The sequence below is a fragment of the Anthonomus grandis genome, chromosome 11 (genome assembly GCF_022605725.1).
Source record: "Anthonomus grandis grandis chromosome 11, icAntGran1.3, whole genome shotgun sequence".
In the NCBI taxonomy this organism is placed as follows: domain Eukaryota; kingdom Metazoa; phylum Arthropoda; class Insecta; order Coleoptera; family Curculionidae; genus Anthonomus; species Anthonomus grandis.
In genome coordinates this window covers 14,841,374-14,867,862 of record NC_065556.1, presented here as the reverse complement: position 1 = coordinate 14,867,862, position 26,489 = coordinate 14,841,374, and the positions used below count along the sequence as shown (strand labels likewise).

General features: G+C 33.5%; 1 protein-coding gene across 1 annotated transcript in view; it reads left to right on the top strand.

Moving 5' to 3' along the window:
- Positions 1–22,613, top strand: part of LOC126741901 (kinesin heavy chain) — an 84,450-nt gene extending 61,837 nt beyond the window's left edge. Inside the window, exons 15-17 of the mRNA XM_050448363.1 lie at positions 1,006–1,265; positions 7,444–7,658; positions 20,982–22,613. Coding sequence (XP_050304320.1) covers positions 1,006–1,265; positions 7,444–7,658; positions 20,982–20,986 — 480 coding nt within the window. The 3' untranslated portion in view covers positions 20,987–22,613. The remainder of the gene's footprint in view (positions 1–1,005; positions 1,266–7,443; positions 7,659–20,981) is intronic.
- Positions 22,614–26,489: the final 3,876 nt, after the last annotated feature.

The following is a 26,489-nucleotide window of genomic DNA, read 5'->3' as shown; positions in this document are numbered from 1 at the left end:
GTGTCTGTAAAGATCAGATCCAAAAGTTTACCTATATGGTTCTCGATAAAGTTGACCTGAATCATTTCCAAATATAAAGTTGTATTTAAGAGCAGCTCATCCTCTGCAGAGTTAAAGTTCTTCGGAACCATATTTTCATTGTCAATTTCTCATGGTATATTGGGTAAATTGAAGTCTCCAAATATTATGATATTGGCATTTCGATTGTTTCGCCGAACTTTTTCGGCAGTCGCACAGAAGATCTCATAGGCATCAAAACCAGACTGTGGTGAAAAGTAGACGACACCAATTAGTAAATTACCACCATGACTCGAACAGTGCACCCAAAGATCCTCGGAGACATTTGTACAACTACTCTCTACAACCTTGGTCGAGTACCAAGAAATAACTGCTAGAAGGACGCCACCACCTCGTTCACAATTGAGGGTTTCATAGTTTCTATCCCTTCTAAACAGCATGTATTTGTCGGTATCAAATAGTTCAGAGCTTGAGATTTGATCATTAAGCCAGGTCACAGTAAAAGCTATACAATCGTAGTCTGCCGCTTTCACAGCCAGAGAAACTTCCAGAACTTTGGTGTGTAGGCCGCGGGCATTTTGATAGTAAAATGTCGATGAATTTCTAGAGGCGGTATTGTTTGTGATTAAGGTTTATATCACATGTTCATTCGATGATTTGAGGTCCGATGAAAAATTGTCGAATCATCCGTCATGGAAGTAGCGCCGCAATTGTTAATTTTGTTAAAATTAGGGCTGTAGATTAGCTTCTTTGGCTGCCAGAGAAATTTCATTGCTCATCTTAATCTGAAAGGATACTGATAGATGTCTTTATTATTATAAGCACGTTTATATTAATTAATTTCATCATTTTTATAAACGTAGACTATCGATATTCTTTAATGTAAAAAGAAAATTTTTCTGGAAAGGCTGTGTGTTAATATTGCATTGATACCCAATGGTGTGTTTGTATTTATATGGTTTTAACAAAATCGGTTTTTCTTTCTAGGCTCGTATGAGGAAAAACATTTCTAACGAGGACAACGAGGAAGACGGCGGTTTCCTGGCCCAAAAACAGAAGATCTCCTTCCTGGAGAACAACCTGGATCAGCTAACGAAAGTTCACAAGCAGCTGGTGCGAGATAACGCTGATTTGCGTTGCGAACTGCCCAAACTGGAGAAGAGGCTGCGCGTTACCATGGAAAGGGTCAGGGCCCTTGAGACCGCTCTTAAGGACGCCAAGGAAGGCGCTATGAGGGATAGAAGGAGGTACGTTTAATTATGTACTTGTATTTTTATTTCTCTTGTTAAACAAATTAAGGATTGTTTTCATTTTGATGGTATTCTAAAGTCGGCAACAAAAACAATGTTGACATAATCAAACACTTTACTTACAAATAGGGGTTGTTTATAGTGAATCCAACGGTTTTCTTTTAAAAAGATTAAAATGGTTCGTTTTTTTTTTAAACAGGCCGTTGATTGTAAATTTTTAAGAGCATAGTAAATTGAACAGAACCCGTTTTTAACTAGAAATGTTTCAGCTACCTAATCCGGAAGGCACATTTCCTTATCTTTGTTTTTCTAATATCAATGGGTCTCCTGGATTGGCGAATGATTTTTATTGCCGGTGACTGGCTCTCGACAGACTCCGTATGAATGTTTCTTTTTAGTACCATATATGTAAAATATACAGTAAAGTTTTATGATTTCAAAAATGGTGATTTTGTATCGTTAAATAATTTCCTTGCATCTATCGACTGGTCCTTTATAAACAACACTTCTGATATAAATATTTCCCTAAATAAGTTTTATGACCTTTTGTATGAAGGAATCGGCTATTTTGTGCCTATTAAGTTCTATAATACTGGTAGCTTTCTAGAAAATTTAAAAACAAATAATTTTGTGAAGGTGTGTGGTATTTTCAAAATTTTAATAGTGGCTTGTGGGCTTTTATAGGTACGTAAATACAACTTTTAAATACGGACGCGTAAAACGCAATTTAATTAGTCCATTCCTCAATTTGGTTTAATTTTAAAATATATGTTTCGCTTCAGAATGTACAGATTTATATTTTTTATCATTAATCTGCTTGTATGGATAATACAGTGGGGTAAACTTTTCTGAAATAGCGGAAAAATACCCTTAAGTTGGTCAAAGTGTTCAACGTAGCCACACATTGAACCACAATCAGATGAATTGAAAAATTCCTTTAGTGGTTAAGCTTGACTGCGTTAAGTATTCTTCTGAAGTTTGCTTTAAATTTTTTTGCAATTTCAGAAAAGTTTGCAAACTCTTTAGAATTAGCGATGTACCAAGTAAGGATACGACAATAAGAAATTATTTTATTATACTCTATTTCCTTTTTGGTGAGAGCACAGTGCCTCATTATTTATGCAGAACTAGCATAAATATAGGGTGAGTTTTCCATTTTTCTACATGTAACAAAATGATAAACCAGGCTGTTTTTACCAATTTTAAGTGGATAAGTCCTGTATGGTCTCAAATACAATAGGGCGTAAAATTCGGAACAATGGTTTCGAGTTCATTTTTATGACAAACGGGTTGCCAGTGTCGTCCCGACTATGGATATTGATTTTAATTTTTAAGTTAAATAATTATCTGTTATGAAAAATGTATAAATAATGTTGGATTTTATCTATTATCTATTAGATAAAGATTTTTAGAAAAAGTATGGTTGGTAGGTATAACCTATATTTATTAAATTAACAAGAAACATTTCTTAAAAGCGGAAAAGCCTCATTATAAAACTATGGCAAATAAAATGAAATATAAAAATTTGATTAATACCGCAATTTGATTGTTTTTTAAATGTTTAAAAAATTGTTGTAAAATTTAATTTTTTTAATACCAACCGATAAAAAATGCAACTCTCCAAACATATCTTGTCATTTATAAGAAAGGTACATAAATATAAGGATCTTTTAATTTATTAACCATATTTACATATATTACAATAAAAATATTTACGAAATATACAATAAAAAAATTAATTTATAAATCACACATTTCATTACTCTCATCGCTTTCATCCGAATCAGACATTCTCACTGTTATAACTAAGGGTTCGACAGTTTCTTCTAGAAGATTATCGAGAGTCCACATCTTTTCTTCTTCTTTTATAGCATGATTCACAGCATTGCTCCAGTTTTCTTGGGTAACGTTATCCACTGCTGCTTTTAGAAGTTCTCTCACATCTTTCAATTTAAAGGTTTTATTATTTCTAGCCACAAATCCTTTTACTTGAGCCCAAATTAAGTCTAGGATTTAATTCACAATGGTAAGGTGGCAAACGAAGTACAGTTATATTGTGTTGTTTTGCCATTTTGCCGTCAACGTGTCTTTTATATTTTGATTTATTTTCTGTAACTATTGTCAGAAGCTCTCTGCTTTTACCGCGTCATCTCCAAAAGGTATTTCTTTTTCGGTAAGCCAGTTTTTTATTTCCCCTTTTCGCCAGCAGGATGATGGTAATTTTTCTATTAATCTTGAATGGTAGCTGGCATTGTCCATAACAATAATTGAATTTTCGGGAATTGACTTGATCATTTCGGAAAAATAATCTTCAAAAACATCAGCGTTCATTTCTTCGTGGTAATCCTTAGTTGACTTCGATTCCAATTCAAACAGACCGCCATTTAAAAATCCTTTATAGCTTCCAATATGTGTAATTATTAATCTGTGGCCCTTACCAGAAGGAGACTTCAAGCCAGTCGATAAACCTTCTAAAAAAGCCTGACGGGAGCTTCCAACATTTTTATCCTGCCAGCACTTGCTCACGGTGTGTCCTTCGTTAAGCCAGGTTTCATCCAAATAATAAATGTTTCTTCCTTCCTTTCGATACTCCTTAATTTGCCTTAAATACTTTCTTCTCCAACAGACTATTTCTTCTTTATCTATTAAAATAGATTTTCTATTTTGCTTTTGCCAAGAAAAATGCAATTCGTGTAAAATTTTCCATAATTTTTTTCTTCCCATTTCTGGTACATTTTCGTCTTCTTTTATAAGTGTCAAAATTTTGTCGATAGTTGGGATTTCATTCTTAAAATAAAATGAATGTACTGTCCTCCTGATGATATGCTTTGCTGTCTCATCAACTGCTATCGGCAAACAAAGCACTATCGAAATTTAAAAACCCAAAATACAACACACCTTCACAACATTGTTTTTAAATTGTAAGCAGCATTGTACTCATTAAATATTTTAACACGCCTCATCTTGTATATTAAAATCACCAACAAAAATGAAACAACGACCAATAATAATAATAACATAAATAATTACACATTTATTCACTCTGTTATTACCAATTTTACAGCACCAAACAAATCACATAAAAACATTTTTCTTTCTAATGCTCTGTAGCGTAGTGCAGTATGTAGTGATAAATAAGCACATTTCTCAACTACATATTATATATGAAACAAAGCACTATCGAAATTCAAAAACCCAAAATACAACACACCTTTATAACATTGTTTTTAAATTTTAAAGTAGCATTGTACTCATTAAATATTTTAACACGCCTCGTCTTGTATATTAAAATCACCAACAAAAATTAAACAAGGACCAATAATAATAATAATAACATAAATAATTACACATTTATTCACTCTGTTACTACCAATTTTACAGCACCAAACAAATCACATAAAAACATTTTTCTTTCTAATGCTCTGTAGCGTAGTGTAGTATGTAGTGATAAATAAGCGCATTTCTCAACTACATATTATACTGCGGTGCAGAGCCGCCAAGTTCTCCGGTGCTGTAGTATAGTATATAAATACGCGGACCGGATGGCATACCAAGCCTTGCTACTTCGTGAATGTGTATGTACTCTGTCGAAGCCTATTTGCACTTTATTCAATCTGTCTTTAAAGTCGGGAGTATTTCCTTCCTTTTGAAAGAATTCGTATATTACGCCGATATTTAAGTCTGGTAATACTGGTGAAGTCAGTAATTATCGGGGAGTGTACACTGTACAGTCAACCTTGCCTAAACTTTTGGACGCACTTGTAACCAAGCAATTGTCATGGCAATGTAAAAGCCCTATTATTAACAATTAATATGGTTTTAAAAAGGTCGTTCCACTGTTACTAACTTAATATGTTATGAAGATTATCGGTTTAATGCTTTTGATAAGGGTTCACAAGTTGATGCTGTTTATACGGATTTTTCGAAGGCGTTCGACAGAGTTAATTATGCGCTTCTACTGGTAAAGCTCCAAGCTTTGGGTTTTGGAACAAATGTTATTTGTTGGCTAAGGGACTATTTACTGGGTAGATCGCAATGTATACTACGGCTTAATGACTTATTATCTAGTAGCTTTTCTGTGCCATCTGGCGTTCCTCAGGGTTCCTCATGTGGGTCCGTTGCTTTTTACAAGCTTTGTTAATGATATAGGATTATTTGTAAAAAATTGTGAATTTTTATTATTTTGATTTAAAATTGTTTTTGTCTATTGATTCAAATGTTCAATGTCAATTATTACACGATGACTTGCATAATCTTTGTGAATGGTGCAACCTTAATGGTTTAGATTTAAATGTTCCGAAGTGTTATTCAATCACTTTTGGAAGGATTCGCAATCTTACATTGTTTGATTATACTATAGGTTCCACTATTTTAAAGAGGGTAGCGGAAGTTAGGGATCTCTGAGTAATTTTCGATTCTAAGTTGACATTTGTGTCTCATGCTGAAATGTTAGTTCAGAAAGCGTATAGAAATCTAGGATTTATAAATAGATGCAGTCAAGGCTTCTCATGCTCTGTCTATAAAGTTCTGTACTGTTCGTTAGTCCGTTCTAGTTTGAAGTATGCTAGTTCCGTATGGTCCCCATTTTACAAATCGCATATTGAAAATATCGAGAAAGTCCAAAATAAATTCTTAAGAAATTGTTCTTTAAGGCGTAATAATCCAGACTCGTGTTTTATTTTAAAATAATATCTGGCATGACTGATTGTGATTATCTTTTAACAAGGCTGAATTTTCGGCCGCAAAAATTGACTAGATTTAAAAAACTCTTCTATGTAGATTTTGATAGTAGTTCTTATGAACAGTACAATCCTATAACTAGAATGCAACGTTCTTTCGATAGATATAGTCTTGACTTGCACGTTTCTTTTAGCAGTTTTAGGATTTCTCTCAAATTAATGAGTGACTCGTGACTTTAACAGGTTTCTTTAAATTATTTTGTAACATTGATTAATGTCTTACTATTATCTAGCTAAAGTTGTATTAATGTTAAAAAAAAAGTATCTTTTGTATTATTTTATTTTTGTAAAATTGGTGGATACCGTTAATAAATAAATAAATAAACTTATAGCTTTTTCAAAGTGGATATCTATATGGGACAAATAATTAACTAGGTAACCAAATTGAGGTTAAAAATTTTAGGTGTAAACATAGCTGGGTAAAAATTGAGGGTAAATGTAGCAGATTTAAAATTAAAAAAAAATATATATTTTTTTAAATATACAGTTTTTCATAAATGTTTTCAATTCCATAGATTTCATATTTATAGATTCACTCAAGATCTACGCATTTTTCTATATATTAAGAATATGTTGAAAAATCTCTGTATAGTTGACACCGTGTAAGTGTTCCTATTACTAAAATGTACAGGAGGTTAGGTATAGAAGTTCCGATATGGTGTGGATGTTTTGTCCGTGCATTTAGGTAAACTTCAAGGCTTCATTTCATATAGTACATGTAAAACATGATATTTCAGAATATTCCTCTATGTTTATTTTTGTATGTTGCTGTATTTTTGTAAAGCTCTTGGCAAGCAAAAACAGATTTAAAAAAATATATAGAGTATCCCAGTATGTTAATGTCTCAAAAACTGTGATCTAAAGAAAACTTAAGTTTCAAAAGAAAACTAGAATTCAACCGCGTTGAATTCTACCAAAAAGAATGTAATATAGTTTCTACTTTTTTATTATGTCCGACAGTAACAGAGTTACAGGGAATGACTCAAAATTATTTTAGCACGATTGTGAAAACAATGCGCAACCAAAAATATTAATCGACGCGTGCGAGCGTTTTGCCGAACACGCCTTCATTTATTTTTTATTGAATTTGTTCTATATTTTTGCCGCTCACTGTATTTATGTATATTTTAGGTAAATATTGTAAATAATCTACAATACATGTTTTGGCTCATTAATATTTTGTTTATTTTGTTAAAATTGCTAAAGCTGAGGCAAATGTACCGAAAATATTAGAGTTTCTCTGTTGCCGGAATATTTTTTTCCATCGCTTAACAGGAAATTAGATACCAATAGAGGCTATAATTATATCACTACTGTAAATAAATTGAAAAAGTCAACATTACAACCGTCTCCTTTCTTTATCGGTGCATTGTCACCCAACATAAATTCGGTTATTTTTATAATGAATATTAATAAGTTTGTTTTATTCTGTACAGGTACCAGTTTGAAGTAGATCGCATTAAGGAGGCGGTACGTCAAAAGAACTTAGCGAGACGTGGTCCGGCCGCCACAATCGCCAAACCGATCCGCAGCGGTCAGTATCCCCCGATTATCGGGAGCGGTGCAGCCGCCGGCGGCGCCGGAATCAAAACGGGCGGCAATCCGGTTGAAGACGCCAATAAGCGTCGCTCCATTATCGTGGGAGGTAAAGGTAAGTCGATTTATTACCATCTATCTATAATTGGCCATTAAATAACATGTGATGTGCCCCTGTGCCCCTAGGCGCCTAGGGCGCCTTGGAGAAATGAGGAAAACAAACGAGTAGTTCGTTAGGTAGCAAGAAATCTTTTCTATTCATATACCAAAACACGATTTCGTCACTATTATAGTATTTGTGCAGTGGCGGTTTGAAACCAACGTGTTTTTTTTTCGTGGCGGAAACCATGTCTGACAAAAAACACGAGCAACGTATCAATCTCAAATTTTTCGTTAAATTGTAAAAGATCGAGTGGTATAAATTGTTCCGAGAGGTCTATGGGGCAATTCTCTATCTCGAAATATAGGTAAAAATCTATTGGATTAGGTTCAGGTGACCTTGCTGGATATTCGGTTGTCTCTCTTATTTCAATCCATCTATTGTGAAAAAAATTATTAAGAAATTGTCGTACATTAGCAGCATAATGAGAAAGCGCACCATATTGCTGAAGATTCTTTTATCACAATTTCCATTCTCAGTAGAAAACAGTCGTGTAATTGTGATACCAATGTATTTTGTAAAAATTCAAGATATCTGTTACCAGTTAAATTGATATTTAATTCATCTCCAATTAATTCACACATTAGTTTTTGCTTCATGTTGTGTATGCTGGTCGACCACCCTCTTTGCATTTGTTTTCGCATAGCAACTACAATTTTGCCAGTTTAAACTTGATTTTTTTTATTTTGGCTTAGACTTTAAAACGGAATCAACATCTACCTCTTCATTAATAGTACAAGTCTCTTCGTCTAAAAATAATAACATCCTGTCTAAAAGTATTTGACCATTATCAACCAAATTCATCATGGTTTCGTAAAATTCTAATCTACGATCAGCAACTGCCAGAGGACGGTTCTATCCTTTTTCCTGCTAAAATTAGAATTTTTAAAACTGTTTTGTGGCATACATCGTAATTAGTTACCTATTTTGTTAGGTGTTACGTCACTATTTCCGTAAATATCAATTTCATAGGCTCAGTTATTGAAAAAGAAGAAGAAATTTTCAATAATTAAGCGTATGAGATGATACTATTTTCTTAAATGATATTTACTGAAATCTTAGAACATTGAACAACTAGAACTAGTAAACAGCAACTTCTTTGCAAGTTCAACATGTGCTCAGGGGCATGCGGAGTGTTTTGTTTATAAACATATTCACCGATTCTCTGTTTTTAAGTTCACATACATTTTTAAAAGAGGAAATTTTCAACTATATATTAACACATTTAATAATGTTAATGTAACTTATTGGTGTTAAATTTTGGTTAAAAAATAAGTAGAAATAGATATATCGTATTCAAGCGTTAAAATAACATCTTCAAAGCAAAAAAAACATTAACATTCTTATTCCTTAAAACTGCTTCTAAAAAATTTGGAATGGCAACACCACAAGCGAAAGTTGATGCCATCTTGTCAAACGGCTTTGTGTTTACATTCGGCATTTGTGAAGTTCTCTGTTTTTTCTTTAATATTTGTTTGAAAAAGGAAAAAGATCTCATTGATCATTTTTGTGAACTCTTACGATGGTAAAAACTTGTGCCGTTTGTGCCGAACCATGGAAAAAGGGCGATTCGAGCCGATCTTTTCACAAGTAAATACCGATACTGCCATAACATCATATCTAAACATTATAAAACCTTATTAAGAAATCTATAAATATTATAAAATATTTAATTTCCATAAAAATACTTTTTATTAAATAGGTAGCTTTACTTTAATAAAGTACGTTAAAAACTCATACAGTTCATAAACGGTATATTGTTTATAGTTTAAAGCATAATCTATTATTAATAAATATTTATCATATAAATATTTTTTGACGACGCCGCTGATAAAGATTCCTTGTGTCGGTGGAATCAACAATGCAATCGAACGGCGTTGCGATGCTGTTGCCTTTTTCTCTAATATAGGTTATCTGCATTCATTTAACTTTGAATATTGACTTCTTTATAGAGTATCTTATCATATTTTATTTAAAAAAAAAATTCTTATTTTATTAAAGAGCAACAGTGGTATTGTTTTGTCCCTGTTAAAATAACTGACAAATTTGTATGATATTATAAAGTGTTTTTTGCCATTTGGCATCATTGCATCATCAGAGATGTTGCAAGCAAACAAATCGCCCATAGTTCCACGATAATGCTAATTCAAGTCTTTCATAGTGATGACATCACTATTTCAGTCAAACCCAACAAAATAGGTAACCAATTGTGAATTCGTCACAACAATTTAAATTTTAGATACATCGTAATTCCGAGTTACTTGTCTTCCTGGAATAATAGTTCATTTTTCACAACACAGTAGAATATCCAGTTTTGTATTATTGCTTACCGATGGTTTTTTTTGTATAGGGATACTTCTTACATCCATGAGTTCTGAATTGCTCCTCAAGTTTTCTCACAGTACTTTGACCCAGTGGAGTAAATCAGGATGAGTTTCTTGAAATACCACCTCAACTTCATTTTGAGTTCGCGTCCGGTTTTTTAACGCAATCATCATTAGGATTTCGATTTTTAAACATTCTTTTAACTACGCCATTTGGACGTTAATAAATACTCACAAATAAATACTAGGTACCCTTTTTACCAAAGAATACTTTTCTAATAACGCCTTTCTTTAATTGGACTTGTCTCGCAAGAACCTATTTACGTGTGCGTTTTTTTATATTAAACAAAAATTTGATTTATTTTCTATTCGCTAAATTATTTACTTAAAGGTGATTATGTACACAATTTTGGGGCAGTTAGGACTGTTTATACCGAAATACAAGGGCATAAGGTAATTTGTTTCAAAACGACAAATACACGGTCAATCACGGTCTTTTTAAAAGAGCTTTTCAACAAGGTGCCATAAGTAGCACCATCCATCTCATTAAAAAAAAATAAGTAGGGTTGGGTTTCACCCTTTCGGAGAGGTTCAACAACATTTTTTTTTTAAATCTAAGTATACATGTATTACTGTATATTATTTGTTAAAGTTCCGAAAAGAAAGAAGAACACAACTTCCGAAAATACGCCCTTACATTTGAAATTAAAGGGTTTTATGTATGTACCTCGTAAAATAGCATAGGATTTCTATATGCCTAATATAGGGTGTTACAAAATTCGGTGCACATATTTTCAGAGTGTATTATTGGAGCCAAAACAAGACTTTTTTTTCCTATAAACATGTATCCTAAAATGCTTCCTCTCAGAGTTACAGCTCGCGCAAATTGATAAATTGGTTGATAAAAATCGATTATTTGAAACCGTGACTATACAGGGTGTTTCAGAACTATGGGATCAAACTTCTGGGATCAAACTTCTGGCGGTTGTTCAGTGCAACAGAAGAATCCATTTGCGTATAGGAACCCATGTCCGGAAATGCGTCACTACGCCACTACGGCCCTAAGACGCGTTAAAATTTATAAAAAACATCAATTCAAATCAATCAACCTAAATAGGATCTGCTGCATTTATTTTTACCTTTTGTACATGATACCATAACAACAATTGTTTAAAATCAACGCTTATCAATGTCAATTCTCAATGTCATGTTTAAAAATTTAATAGCTTACAATTTTTAAACATTTATTGCTAATGGAAAACTTTACCAATCAAGAATTGGCGGATATGCATTTGGCATACGGAGCAACAAACTGCAATGCACGAGCAGCATCGCGGTTGTATCATGAACGTTATCCCGAACGACAGCATCCTGGATACAAAAAGTTTATTGCGGTGCATCGGCGGCTCGCTGAGACAGGCATGTTTAAGACCAAGATGCATGATACTGATGTTGCTCGAACCGTAAAAACGGTCGAATTTGAAGAAGAGGTGCTTCAGCGAGTTGGCGATGAACCATCAAATAGCAGACGTGACGTCGCTAAGAATATGAGTACGAGTAACGCTTCTATCTGGCGGGTACTACACGAGCAACAACTCCATCCTTACCACTTCCAGAAACTTCAAAGGTATGACTGGAGCCGATTATCATCCTAGAGTTCAATTTTGTCGATGGCTTCTGGATCACATCATTGCACAACCAAACTTTTTACGATATGTTTTGTGGACCGATGAAGCCTCTTTCACAAGAGACGGTATTTTTAATAGTAGGAATAGCCATGTTTGGGACGAAGAAAATTCTTATGCAATTTTTCCAAGAAAATATTTGGTCTGTCAACGTATGTGCAGGCATTGTTGATGATTATTTAATTGGGCCATACCTTCTACCGGATCGGTTAACAGGACCTATTTATCTGCGTTTCTTAGAGGAAGTTCTCCCAGAATTCATTGAAAATGTTCCACTAAACGTTAGACAGCAAATGTGGTTTCAGCATGATGGAGCGCCGGCTCACTTTGCGTTACAAGTACGCGAGTATTTGGCTCAGCGGTTTGGGCACCGTTGGATTGCCAGAGGTGGAGCAGTTCTTGGCCTCCTAGGTCACCCGATTTAACGTCGCTCGATTTTTTCTTGTGGGGACATGTAAAGTCTTTAGTCTACGAAACTCCAGTAGAATCAGAGCTAGACTTTATTGGACGAATAACAGCAGCATTTGAAATCATTCAAAACGAGGATCAAATTTTTAGTGTAGTCCGCCGAAATCATGTGCGGCGTTTAAATCGGTGTATTGAGGTTGGAGAAAGACATTTTGAACAATTGTTGTGATGGTATCATATACAAAAGGTAAAAATAAATGCATCAAAATAGTATTTAGGTAATTAATATTTTTTTTAAATTTTAACGTGTCTTAGGGCCGTAGTGGCGTAGTGACCCATTTCCGGACATGGGTTCCTATACTCAAATGGATTCTTCAGTTGCACTGAACAACCCCCAGCAGTTTGATCCTATAGTTCTGAAACACCCTGTAGTTATGCGTCATATCTTTTGAAAATCGTCAGGTTCTCGTTTTTTGGGTTTTTTTTATTTTCCACGCCTAAAATGATGTAAATCCAAATTTTGGGGAGAGTTTAGGGGGGTTTACCCTTCTGATGGCTTCTTATATTTTCGGTAAGAAAATACGAATCTAGCAACACCATCTAGTTAGCCATCAAAAATTCTAAAATGTTGCTTACTTGCATTTTTTCGATACAATGAACGGTTTTTTTTTTTTAAATCGCTGATAAACGAAAGAGGAACTTTATTGAACCCGCTGTCAAAATAACTAACAAATTTGTATGATATTATAAAGTGTTTTTTTGCCATTTGGCATCATTGTATCATCGGAGATGTTGCAAGCAAACAAACTGCCAATAGTTCCACGGTAATGCTAATTCAAGTCTTTCATTGCTTTAAGACTGAAATAGTGATGTCATACCCAACAAAATAATTGAACTAATTATGAATTCGTCACAACAATTTAAATTTTAAATGCATCGCAATTCCGTCTTCTGACTTCCTGGAATAATAGATCATTCTTCACAACACAGTAGAATATCCAGTTTTGTATTATTGCTTACCGATGGTTGTTTTTGTCTAGGGATACTTCTTACGTCCATGAGTTCTGAATTGCTCCTCAATTTTTCTCACAGTACTTTGACCCAGTGGAGTAAATTAGGATTAGTTTCTCGAAATAGCGCCACAACTTCATTTTGAGTTTGCATCCAGTTTTTTAACGCAATCATTATCAGGATTTCAATTTTTAAACTTTCTTTTAACTACGCCATTTGGACGTAAATAAATACTCACAAATAAATAATCAAACCCAAAACTATCAAATTAATAAAAACGAAGTGGGCCGTGACTGTTTTAATTTTTGTCAAATCAAATAAATTATATAAAAAAACGATAATTTTAGATTTTTTCATTGCTAATTAGATGGTGTTCTCGATTTTCAACATTCTTATCGAAAACCTACAATATGGGCCATCATAAGGGTAAGCCCCCCCCCTGAATCAGGGTTTACACCATTTTTGGGGCGGAAAATGTCAAAAGCACTGAAGGAACAAAAAAAACGATATGCATATTTTCAAATGATATTAGGTATAACTGTAGTCAGTATTTCAAATAAGCGATTTTATTTGTGCAATTTGCGTTGGCTGTAGCGCTGAGGCGAAGCATTTTAGGACACATAATTATAGGAAAAAAGTCTTAGTCTTATTTTGACTTCAACAAGACGCTCTTAAATAATTTTCACCAAATTTTGTAACACCCTGTGATACTAGGTTTAAACTACAATTATGGTGTTTTATCTAAACCATATAAAAAGAAAGAATATTTGTCTGAAAAACATTCGTTAAAAAGCAAGTGATTATTATTGACTTTTTTAGAACTGACCCAACACTTTATTACTAACCCATAGTTACCTCCACCAATATGGTGTCGTTTGTTTGTCAAAGGTGCCGGTCAAAGCTTCGCCAGCTAATGATGATAAAAGAAACTGTAAAATACACACATCAAAATGGTCTAGAAGACAAGGAACAAAATAGTTTAATTTCTTCAAGGCGTATTTGGTAAACTGAAAAATGTATTCAGTAAAATCTTTATTGCCAGTGTAGTGAGAATTCCTTTTAATTGTGCGTGCAATATAAACTATTTATAAAGGCTACATCTTGATGATTAAGCACGCAGAAGCTGTAGATTCTGCCAAGAGCACTATAAAAAGGTTGTGGCAGAAATGTGCAGAGACTAGTGATGTGAGAGAAAGTACGCACACTGGTCCAACAAGCAACAGAACCTATACATGATGGTTTTATTCGATATCAGACATTACGAAACCCCAATATTACATCCAAGCAGCTAAGAAGAGAGCTTCAAAATGTTAATGGCGTTAGTGTCACTGCTCAAATAATAAAGGATAGGTTACATGAAAACAGTCTTAACGCCAGACGTTCCATTAGAGCTCCAGTACTATCTGGTGGAGATCGCGAATAGAGATTCGGACAGGCCTAAAAACATCAGATTTGACAAGAGTGTGAATGGTCATGAATTCTTTTTACAGATTTTGGTTACGTCCTAATTAAGGGAGTCTGTGGCGAACACCTGACGAAGCGTCGTACTAAGGCAGAACTTTGATGGTTTGGGCTAAAGTTTCAATAGATTTTCGGAATAATCTGGTTCCCATTAAAAGGTTTTTCAAAATAAACGAATATTGGAATCAAATTCTAGAAGCTATTGTTCATGCACCCGCTACAGAATTTGGTAACAATTTTGTACTACATGCGGACGTGCATAACGTCCGCATGGAGCTAGAACCATTAGAAATCCTTTGGAGCAGCATAATATCAGGTATTGCCATAGCCTGCGCAATACCCTGATTTAAATCCTATTAAGCACGTTTTGGATATGTTGGAAAGGCGTTTTTAATCAAGGAATTTTTACAGACAATGGAAGAGATAACTGAACTTTATGCAAAAGCAATGGTTAATAAATTAAGCAAAACGACATTGACAATTTAATTAGGAGCAGGTCAAACAAATGTGTTGTTAATCAATATTATTCCTCAACAAAACCCACTTAAGCAAACACGCAGACATGATAAAATCAAAAAGATAGAATTCGGTAATTGGCGTCAAAATTAAATTAAGCAAGTAATTTTTTACTAACTATAATTTAGATTGATGACTAGTAGTTTTACACCTCTTGGTTTATTTAATAGGCTTAATAAACACGTAAATTAAATAATTGTTTAATTGATAGAGATAGATTAGAATTAGTTTAAATAATATTTTTTGATCAATCCGACTACGAACTATTAAATATAACTTTATCACAAATTACTCTAACCCAGATACAGAACTTCCAAACCGATATGCGTTCACCGTCGCGTCCGCCAGTACTATTAGGTACCAGAGCATTCCATAGTTTAGTACGGGACCTCATGTATGTAAAGTACGATAATTATCATTAGTCCCAGGGCATAATACTCGTCATCCACTCGACCTGTTCACGTTGTTTTAAATAAATTTTGTATTTAGCTTTATGACTTCAACAATATATTTTTGAATATTAACTATTTAAAATATGTACCTTGACCCTTTATTAGTTTAATTTTTATTAAAAATCCACAAATTGCATGGTGAAAAGTATAGGGTAATTTTTTTAAATGTGTCGAAGTTGGGCAGATGTTGAAAAAAAGGACAATTTAATGCAACTCAGCTTATCAGAAGCTACAACCATCTAAACAGTAACCTCAAAGTAACCTCTGACCGACTCAGCTAATTTATAAGAATAATGAGCCTCTAACTTAGATATAACCTACTTAGATATAAAAATTATTTATTTGTATAACTTATTTATTTCACTAAACAGATAATTTTTTCTACTAATACCAAAACAGAAAATTCTAAAAATTAATTTTTTCTTAAATTCTCTATTACAGCTGTAGTAAAAAAGGACTATATTTAAAAATGCTAATAGAATGATCCATTTAGTATTTTTAGTCTGCCATATTGCCCCTTCTAAATATATCTTACTAACAATTAAATCATCATCAACAAAAATTTTAAATGCAATTAGGCAAATACTGGAAATAATTAAAAGTATAGTTTAATAAGTAGCAAGTTTAGACATTATCTCCGAAACATGGGAGTTTTATGATGAGGTATTCTGAGGAGAGTACTTCTTTAAATATTTAAGTTTTATATATCGATATATTAAGATATATATAGTTCGATATGTGACTTTTACTCAAGCCCCTATCGAATGACATGAATATACAGACAGAACATCAAAGGACCCAGTATGGATCCCCTCGTTTGATATCCCGTTTTCTAATAAAGCTTGAGTAGAGTTGGTTTTTTAAGACAAGTCTTTGGAATTGGTTTCTTTTGTTTAACTAGCTATTTATTACTCTTAAGGAACTATCATGGAAGCCAATATATTTTAAAGTTGCAATTATTAAGTTGTCAATAATTCTGTCGAACGCTTTTATGTAGTCAAGGAGAACCAATGAAGTTAGCTGTATCTTTTCATTTATGTCATCCATGACTAATAGCAAAGCTGTTGTATAGACATGTCGAGCTCTATATCCGGATTGATTTTCCGGCTATAATGTTAAGGCTATCCTAATGTACCTTCATCTAAATACAAATAATCTTCTCAAAGATCTTTTAAAATGCTAATGGGGCTTAGGTTCTTCAAATCAGTGGGATTTTTTTCTATAGTTATAGTAAAACTTTAGCTCGAGTTGTACTATTGTAGTTTTATATTATTTTCCAAAGCTTATGAAATGTAGCCTGCTCTAAAGATGAATTTGATAATATGTGTCAAATAAGTAATGATCAGTGACTAGCACATTGTAATCATTTTAAGGCTCAATTCGTCATCTCCACTAGCATTAAACTTAAAAGACAAAATGCATCTATATACTTTTAATTGAATTCAAAAGAATCGACTCCAGCCAATTTTTTTTATAAGAGATAAAAATTCCACTGAGCTGAAATCTTTGTTTTTTTTTTAATTTGTAGTGTTTTATCGCCTATTCTTTTTCGCCTTAAGAAGTTTAGGAGTCGAATATTAGGTATTAGCCAAGGACTATATTTTTACCTGCCAGCTGTGTAAGTTTTTTTTGATCATTTGAATGTCATATATTTTGTGAAAGTGGAAACCAAAGTGAAAACTACGCATTTTGCTAATAGTTGCGTTAAGCCAAAGCATTCCGAGGTATTTTGAAATATTTAAATTTACTTAGAATATCTATGATAAAGTCTCCGCAATAAACCGCTTTATCTACTACAAGGCAAATCACAGTAAGGATTTTTCAAAATCAGTGAAAGTCACTAATCGGCACTTAGGTGGTGTGCATCAAATAACTATGATATATTTTCCTTTTTAAAGTATCAAACGCATCCAAGGTCAATACCACAATAAATTGATTTAAAGGTATAACAAGCTGTTACATAAAAATATACACCTCCTCTTCATCCCTGTTAGCGAGATAAATTACATCCATCCAGCCTCACAGAAATACTTAAAATTCGGTCTGTTAACCAGTATATTTAGTCACATTCTTCCAGGTATATTTTCAATATATAGGGTAAGAAGAAATTTGTTTGTTTTCATTAAGATATCATATAAAAAGCTTAAATTCAAGTTTTCAACCATCAACCCCTAGCCGGAAGGGGTTGAATTTTGTATCGCCTATAATAGCCCTGTTATTGATTTTATCAAAAAAGGAGCCGGTGCCATTGTTAAAGAAAAAATCAGCTCTACACATTTATATTGATATTTTTTTGCTATTTCGCATATTTCACGAGCAATAAATTATTGTATGAAAAAGAAAAGTGAGTTGGAAATTTTTGGAGTCTGAATATCTTTTTTTTCTTGACGCTACTAATACAAAATTCTACCCCTTCATGCAAGATGGCGGACAACCTTCAACGGTTGGTCAAAAACTTTAACAAAAACTTTTCATATGATATTTTAACGATGACAAAGAAACTCATTCTTACCCTATGATTTGCAAATATAGATATTATTCTGTAGATTGAATATAACTCTTAAAATTCAGAAACTTTTCACTTAAAGATTGGATATTGAATGGGCAATTCCCTAATCTGCTATACTAATAAGAACGAATAGTTTGTATAAATACTAGTTCTTAATGCATAAACATTTGTTTTTTTAAATATCTATTCTATATTATTTCGTCTTGCTTCTCGTCCGGCGTCAGGCTGGTTCCACCAACCATTATCATACAGATCGATTTTAATGGACAGGGTGACCATTTAATACCCTTGAAATGGAAAAAACCTTTAATAGAGGGAATGTTAATTGAGTTAGAGGGGCTACTTTTTAAAATTAGTTTGGTTGATACAGGGTGTCCTAAAAAAGTGTGATACATAATTTCAATTTTTTTCTTTAAATGGAACCACCTATATTTTTTTTCAAGTCTCATTTGACTCTCTTTAACCCGAAACTTATTTTGCCCTAAATTGCGACGTTGCCTAGTTATTAACGATTTAAAGAAATTTAAATTGTTAATAACTATTTAAAAAATCTATGTCGAGTTCTTGGCTAAGTTCATTTTATCTTTTGAAATTCTAAAATTATTTTTTTTATATACAGGGTGATCAAAATCGTTACTCAAATAATGATATTTTCAATTCAATTTTGCGTTATTTTTTCTAATGGAATATCTTGTATCTAGTAACTCGCTTTGATAAAACATTCTTTTATCTTCAATTTGATACAAATAAATTTGCCTTTATCTCTAACCGTTTTCTCAAAATTTGTTCTTAAAGAAAATTACATATTTTTTCATAGGCATTACAACGTTTATTTTTACTTGAGAATTATTAGAGCATATTGGAAGCGTAGAGTACAAAAAACGAACTAGAGCAGAAATAGTTTTAAATGAAGAAATCAAATTGGCATTTACCAAGTCGGTTGTAGAAAATCCGAAAATTAGAGTAAGACAAATAAGGACCTACAAATACAGGAATCGTCCAATGCCAGAAAAAAATATCACTTCCATCAAATTCAGTTACATCAAGGATTCACCAAAAACATTAACAACATTCATTAAAATCATTATAAATAAGTTCTATCGCAAAAATTGCTCAAAATGTTTACCGTTTTGCTCCAAGCACAAATCAGCCCTACGTGCGATAGATCTTCTAACTGCACGAAGCGTAGAAGGCATATTACGTCTAAAAGACTCTTGTATGCACTCCACCAGATCTTCCCTAGTAGATTGCCACATTTTCTCCCAAGAAGAAATCCAGAAGCGTTAATTCCGGTCACCTAGGAGGTCATCCAGAGGAACCTATCCAGTATAAAGTTTAATAAATATGTAAACAAAAGTTAATTTTAATAACCTAGCTTTCCAATCCATCTATTATGAAATTAGTGTGTGGTATGTTCTCTGACATTTGTACTGAAGTGAGCTGGTGCACCATTCAACTGTAGCCACATCTGATGCCTTACAAAGTCGGGAAGCGCGGAAAAACTTCTCCTGTTACACGATTTTCAAAAAAGTATGGACCAATAACAAAATCATGTACTATTTCACCCCAAACGTTGATGCTCCATCTGAGTTGAAAATTGTTGATAAAAACTCGATGGGGATTTTCTGTGTCATAAAAATAAAAGTTATGTCGGTTCACAAAATTATTTCTGTGGAACGTACATTTATCAGTTAAAGGCACAAACTTAAAAAAAAATCTCGTTTTGTGCCCATTGACAAAAAATTATTCTTTTTTCAAAATAATTTTCAGCAAATTCTTGATATAACTGCGCATGATAGGTTTCATATTTGTTTTTCTTGGGACATTTTCCCATGGACGATTTCGATTTTCGAAGTTCTTCCTTATTTTTGTCTTACCCTAATTTTCGGTGTTGCAACAGCCGACATGGTGATTACGATTTGGTTTTCTTCATTTAAAACTGTTTTCGTTCTAGTTTGGTTTTTGTACTCTACGCTTCCAGTACGCTTGAATCGTTCTTTTAATTTCGTCAACACTCTATCATGAGTATGTCGGTTATTAGTAAATTTTTCCTAATAAACCCTTGAAGCCAAACAACAGTTCCCAAGGCATTCACCGATAACGTAAATCATATTTACTAATTCTCGCTGAGAGTAATTGATTTTGATACATATGTACTTAACATGAATGATAAGTAAGATATAAGATAAACAAATTATGGCCAACATTTTTTACTTGTAAGAACACATTTTTTATTTTTAAATGAGATAAGCATCAGGGATTAATAATACTTATCTCTACTACTATTATTTTATTATGGTTATTACAACTATTGACTATTTGTCTTACTATAAAGTGTTCGAAATACAATTGAACAGAGTGACAAAGTGCTTGTCACTCTGATTCCATAAAATATCTATTAATTGTTTTCCGTCGTAAGAGTCGTAATGCTTATGAAAAGATGTGTCACTCTTCCTTTAAGAACAAATTTTGAGAAAACTGTTAGAGTTAAAGGCAAACTTGTTGGTATCAAAACGTGTTACTAGATACAGGGTGTTCCATTCAAAAAAATTAAATTGAAAATATCATCAAGAGGGAGTCAAATGAGACTCTCATTTCGGAAAAAAAATCTAGATGGTTCCATTTAAAAAAAAAATCAAATTATGTACCACGCATTTTTTGGGACACCCTGTATCAACCAAACTAATTTTAAAAAGTAGCCCCTCTAACTCAATTAACATTCCCCCTATTTAAGGGTTTTTTTCATTTTCAAGGTTTAGCCGCAATCGAGCACCGTGATATTAAATGGACACCCTGTCAAATCTTATCATTTAAAACCTTAAAAGTCTCTGTATCGCACAATGCACAAGTTTAAAAACATTGATTAAAAGTCCTGTTTAAAAATTATGCAACATATTTTTTATTTTTTCCAGATTAAGCCCTGTTCTTGTATGGCCGAGCACAGTTACATACACGCTACACAGGGCGCTCCCGGTTAACGATCCACACAACCGCAAAACCAGAACGATTTTAACCCAACCTATTAATACCAAAAATATTGCTGATACTTTTCCCTATATTATTATTCTATTTATCGATTTCACTGGGCCGCGGCCCGGCTCGATGTGCTTACGAAGCTTAGTTACATTAAATTAGGAGTAAGGTGCACTTAATTCTAAATCACTAACGATAATAATTAAATTACTGATTAAACTTAAACAGCAAAAAATCGTTACCGCATACATTTGTGTCTTTAATTTTTGTTTTTCGGTTTAGGGAGTTGAGGGATGATATACATCTCTCGAAATTGCTCTGTAGGCATGTGTCAGATTTGTCAAGTTTTCACAAGGTGAGTATAGTTAATAAAATGAAAAGACTTATGTACCATTTTTGCTTATAAAATCGTACATATGCCTAGTAAGAACAGAATGTTTATTTTTTGAAAGGTATTTTTAGGCAGGTCCAAGAAGTCTTGTCAAATTTGACAGGTGGAATTATATTTTTTAGACTAAAGAGTATTCATTGTAAGACTAGCTGTTTTGAGGAATTACCACTGCATTTTTAACTGCTTTAAATGTTCAGAAAGAGTATTGCTTAATTTTAAGTAGAGGTGGCTGGTTGTTTGGTCCTATTGTCGACTTATTAAAATACAAACTGTTAATCATGAAATGCGAAATGAAATCATGTTTTACTTGATAGTTTAATCTAATTAAATCTATTGTATTGTGTTTATTGCATTATAATAAAACAAAATATGTTCAAAAACTAGCTGCCTCCGGAATCGTGAATATGGTACTAAAAACATTGTAGATTGATAACATTTAGGATGTTCTGATTTTAATAAGTTTCTTTCGCAATTTTAGTGAAATTCGATCCAGTAAAATTAAGTTGCACTTATCTTGTATTTCTTACCCCCACATTATTTTAGACGATTTTCTACTTTCTAAAATTTTAATTTTTAATTCAACAAACATGAATAGTGTAATTATTGTTCTGTATTCTTAGAAATGTTGTATTATAATTTATATTGTTTTTTTTTTGGTGAAATTGCTTCGATAACTCTTAGTTTTAATTTAATTTGAAAAAATAGAGAGCTGGCTTGACTGGCGCAAGTCAGGGCTACTCTGCAAAAAAATTTTATAATTTATAAAAAAAAAAACTACATTTCCTAGCACTGACTCCGTACTGTGCAATTTATAGGAAACTAGTGTGATACCTCTGAAAATTTTGTTGCTAATTCCCTTGTTAAACTCTGGTTAGCAATAAAGTTTTCACAACTACGTATTTTTTTTCTTATTTTTTTTTGTGATTACGTTCCTTTATTTCCTTGCCCTTTATATGTGTTGAAAAATATCATAATTTTCTGGTGCACAATTTTCAGGAATATAAAACGGGATATCTGCTGTAGATAATACTATGAAAGATTTTGTTGTCTTTTTTTACAGTGGCTAAAATTTGTGTAGTAGTTATATATTTTTTAGAAAATGCTTATATAAGTCGATGATGCAATTTATTTATTTAACTCATGAAAATTATTATTCTAATAAACGGTGGAAAAAACAGTATATAGTGTTTCTTTGGTTTTTAAATACTCCTTCATTGCTTGAGAGGCATCATATAATCTTAAAATACTATGACAAATAACATTTTTTTGCCAAGTATTTTGAAAGTTCGAGTAAACAGTATTTGTAAAGTATAAAAACGAAAACAAGAAAGATACCACATATTGGAAAAAAAGCGAAATATTAACCTCTATAGAAATGTTTGTTCAAGACATGGAACCTGATGCGAAGAATATATGAAGTAAAAAAGTATTACAGTAAAACCTCTCGTAGGCGGGCATTCACGGTTCCGCTGTTTATGGCCAATTAAAAGAGTGAAAATAAACTAGAAAATTTAAACATGGATATTTATGAGAATAAGTACCAACAAATACTTATTAGACGTAATACTCTATTGACGCATATTTTGAATTTTTTTATTTTAGAAGACCGAATTGAAAACGATCTACGTTTTTGAGATGTTGAAATTCAATATAGTTAGCTTAGTTTTACTTTTACAAAAGTTTTTAAACCATTAATTACTTGCATAGCCTCCCTATATGCAGTAATTGTGTTGTTGCTTTCAACTGTGTCAAGCTTAACATCGCTATTTTCTTCCTTTTCTATTGCAAAATGATGGTGATCAATGGCGCCATCAATGTTTTCAACCTATTTCTTATATTTCTTATTATTCTTGTGTTATGTTTATTTTGTCTGGGTCATATTTGAATAATGTAGAATCACCATTATTTATGTGACAACCAGCCTTTTTAAAACAATTTTGTAAGGTTGCTAAAGAAACTTAATCCTATGCAGTTTTAATGTAATAAAGTGCTTCTAAATGCACAGGTGAGCACTACTACCCTGCTATGAATTTCCATATGACAGCCATAGAATTTATAAAAATTCTTTTAAAAGAATTTATATTAATTCTTGTAAGTCATCTCAAAATACCATGAGTAAAAAAAACACGTGGAAATACCAATATATATTGTGAAAACCGAAAAGTGGAAATAGGCAGGAGACTTTGTTTCTTCGTTCATTTGACTGATACCTGCACAGTTGAAAGCAATGTGAAACTTCTTACTGCCTTTCTGGTAGCCTTTACACAAACGCGAGTTACAATGAACTCGCTGTTAATTTAATTAAGGAAGAAGAAGAAATATCCGATGGATCACTGCTATTTATCGATCAATCAATGTACCTTAATCGCATTTAAGTCGCAAATGCAAAGTTAGCGAAGGCCGTCTGAGCTATGGGTTCACCTCATTGAGGATCGAACTCAAAACAGACTCAAATGTCGACTTCGGACTCCTCAGCACGGACCCTCAGAGCCAGGCGACCGACAGTGGCACCACTACCGTGGTTAGCCGGGCGAATAGAGTTGTAGTGCCGCCGCACCGCGACCCGTCGCCACCGAGGCCATGGATGCAGTTGATCCATTCTCGGATACTCTCCTTGAGACATCATTAAATGCGTGCACCTCGACAAACAGAACACACACTAATATCTCACCCTTGCTAGGGGAGGAGATATAAAATCTATGCAACTTTGACCACCGCAACACCATGACGGAGGAAGCTGTGCGTCAGGTAAATATTATTCTGTGTCATGTGCATGCATCTGGTACCAGTTGCAAATCATGGAGCTTGTAATAGGGTGTGACTCCAACTCACATCATGTCAACTGCGGTAGCCACGACAACAATCCCAGATATAAGTCGTTCTATGGATTTATTGTAGGTATATAATTATTATTTATATCTCTTTCTTTGCAATATTGGAACTTTACCAACATTCAATAACGCTCGTATTGAAACTGTAATAGATATAACACTGTGTACCCCCTTATATCACACTTAATTGTTAACTGGCGTGTCTTTAACAAAGTTTCCATGTAAGATCAACGCTGGATAACTTTCATTTTCATTAACAACCAAACTCCAATGTCGTAACCTCTATATTGAGACCCTAGAAAAACCGACAAGTGTCTTTGCCATAATTATCTGGACAAGGCCCTACAAACGGTAGTAGTTAAACACCCAATGATGAGCAGGAATTAGAGCAGTACGGTACTAGCCAATCCTATATAACTAATCCAATCCTCCATCATAAACTCATATAAAAAAGTCATGCCCATTACGGCGGTTCTAGAACTCTGGTAAAACGTCGGTTTGGTAGTGCCAAGAACTGGAAAACCTGTCAATAAAGTAAAATATACCAGACTAGCGAAGGACTGGCACCTTTATCGGAGCCACCTCAATCGTGGAGAACATACGGCAGAGAAATAGAGAACTATACCGATGCTGCAAGAATCCAAAAAGCTCTTAATAAAGACCCATGTTCGGAAATAGTCAAATACGTACGTACGAAAGATGGCATTTGTACAGCTAACCTCCAAGAAAGCACGGAGCTACTATTTTCTCTGATTCCACTTCCACAATTATGGAGGATCGGATACAAGTACCTTACTTCTTCTAGGGGGCGTATTGGCTACTTTTCGATCGGATAATACGCAAGGACCAAATAAACTGGGCATTCTCCTTGTCCTCTCCCTTTAAATCCGCATTACGTGATGACATCTATTCAGCACTACTTCAGTAGGGGTCTGGAAAAGTTATTTCCGCACCTGATGGGAATGTTCAAAGCGTCTTTGGCGTTAAGCTACAGCCTTAAGGCGTGGAGAGAAGTCAGAGTTGTGTTTCTTCCTATACCAGAGTACCATAGTTAAATTTACGCCGCTACTCTAAGTTAAGTTAATAATTGTACATTCAAAATAAATGAAATAAAACTTTACTTAAGTCACACTTAATGTTCAAATTGTCTGCGTCCAATCTTGATATGTTTTAAATTGGATTAGTGTACATTTTTTCTTAATTTTATTTTTTCACTTTTTATTAATTATTGTTCTCCGTAAAGTAGGTAAATTTAAATAATTTATTTAAATTGGCTGAACATGGCCCCAGGCGATTCTTCTACCCGACCTATCTACCTGTACGGGTATTTCTAAACAGGTAATATAGACCAGGGAATAGAACTACCTGTCTTACTTATCCTGTAGGGGTAAGTAGGACGGAACTTAGGTCATTAATTAAGACCTTTGCTCCTGCAGGACTTTGCTATCCTCCATTTACTACGCATCTTTCTGTGTTCCTGTTGATATCGTGTTTTATTTATTTTGGATTTTTTCGTTAAGTTGGCTTGGTTTATTGGACTTCATTTAAATTTTAGCTCTTTTCTGAATTATCGATAATTGTGTGATTGTTTAGTTGGGAAACAAAACCATGTCAAATCGTTATACTGCGCAGGAATATGCTAACATGCATCTGATCTATGGAGAATGTCCATGCAATCTTAATGAAAAGCTAATGCTGCCGCTAGAGTGTATCGTCAAAGGTACCCAAATGAAGAGCGTTATCCAGATTACAGAGTATTTCTAAATGTGCATCGATTACTTCTAGAGGGCCGATTCCCAAATCAAATGGGTGGTGCAGGCAGACCGCCCTTGCCCTTCGAGGCCGAAGTCTTACAAGAAGTTGCACGTGATGCGAGTACCTCAGTACGTGGAATAGAAACAAGGACAGGCGTGTTTAAAAGTTCAGCATATCGAATATCGAAAAAAAAAACAGTAACATCCGTACCACGTACAACGAGTACAAAGTTTATTATCTCGAAGCCACCTGGCAAGACTTGAATTTTGTCAAACAATGTTGTAAAGATATAGAGAAGATTTCTCCAATAGACAATAGAATTCTTTCCAATTGTTGGAAAGAATTCTATTGTCCGATGAATTGACTTCTAAGAAAGATGGATACATAAATCTCCACAACATACATAGCGTGTGGAAAATCCACATTTACACCAGTCACAATACTAGTTTAAAGTAAACATGTGGACAGGA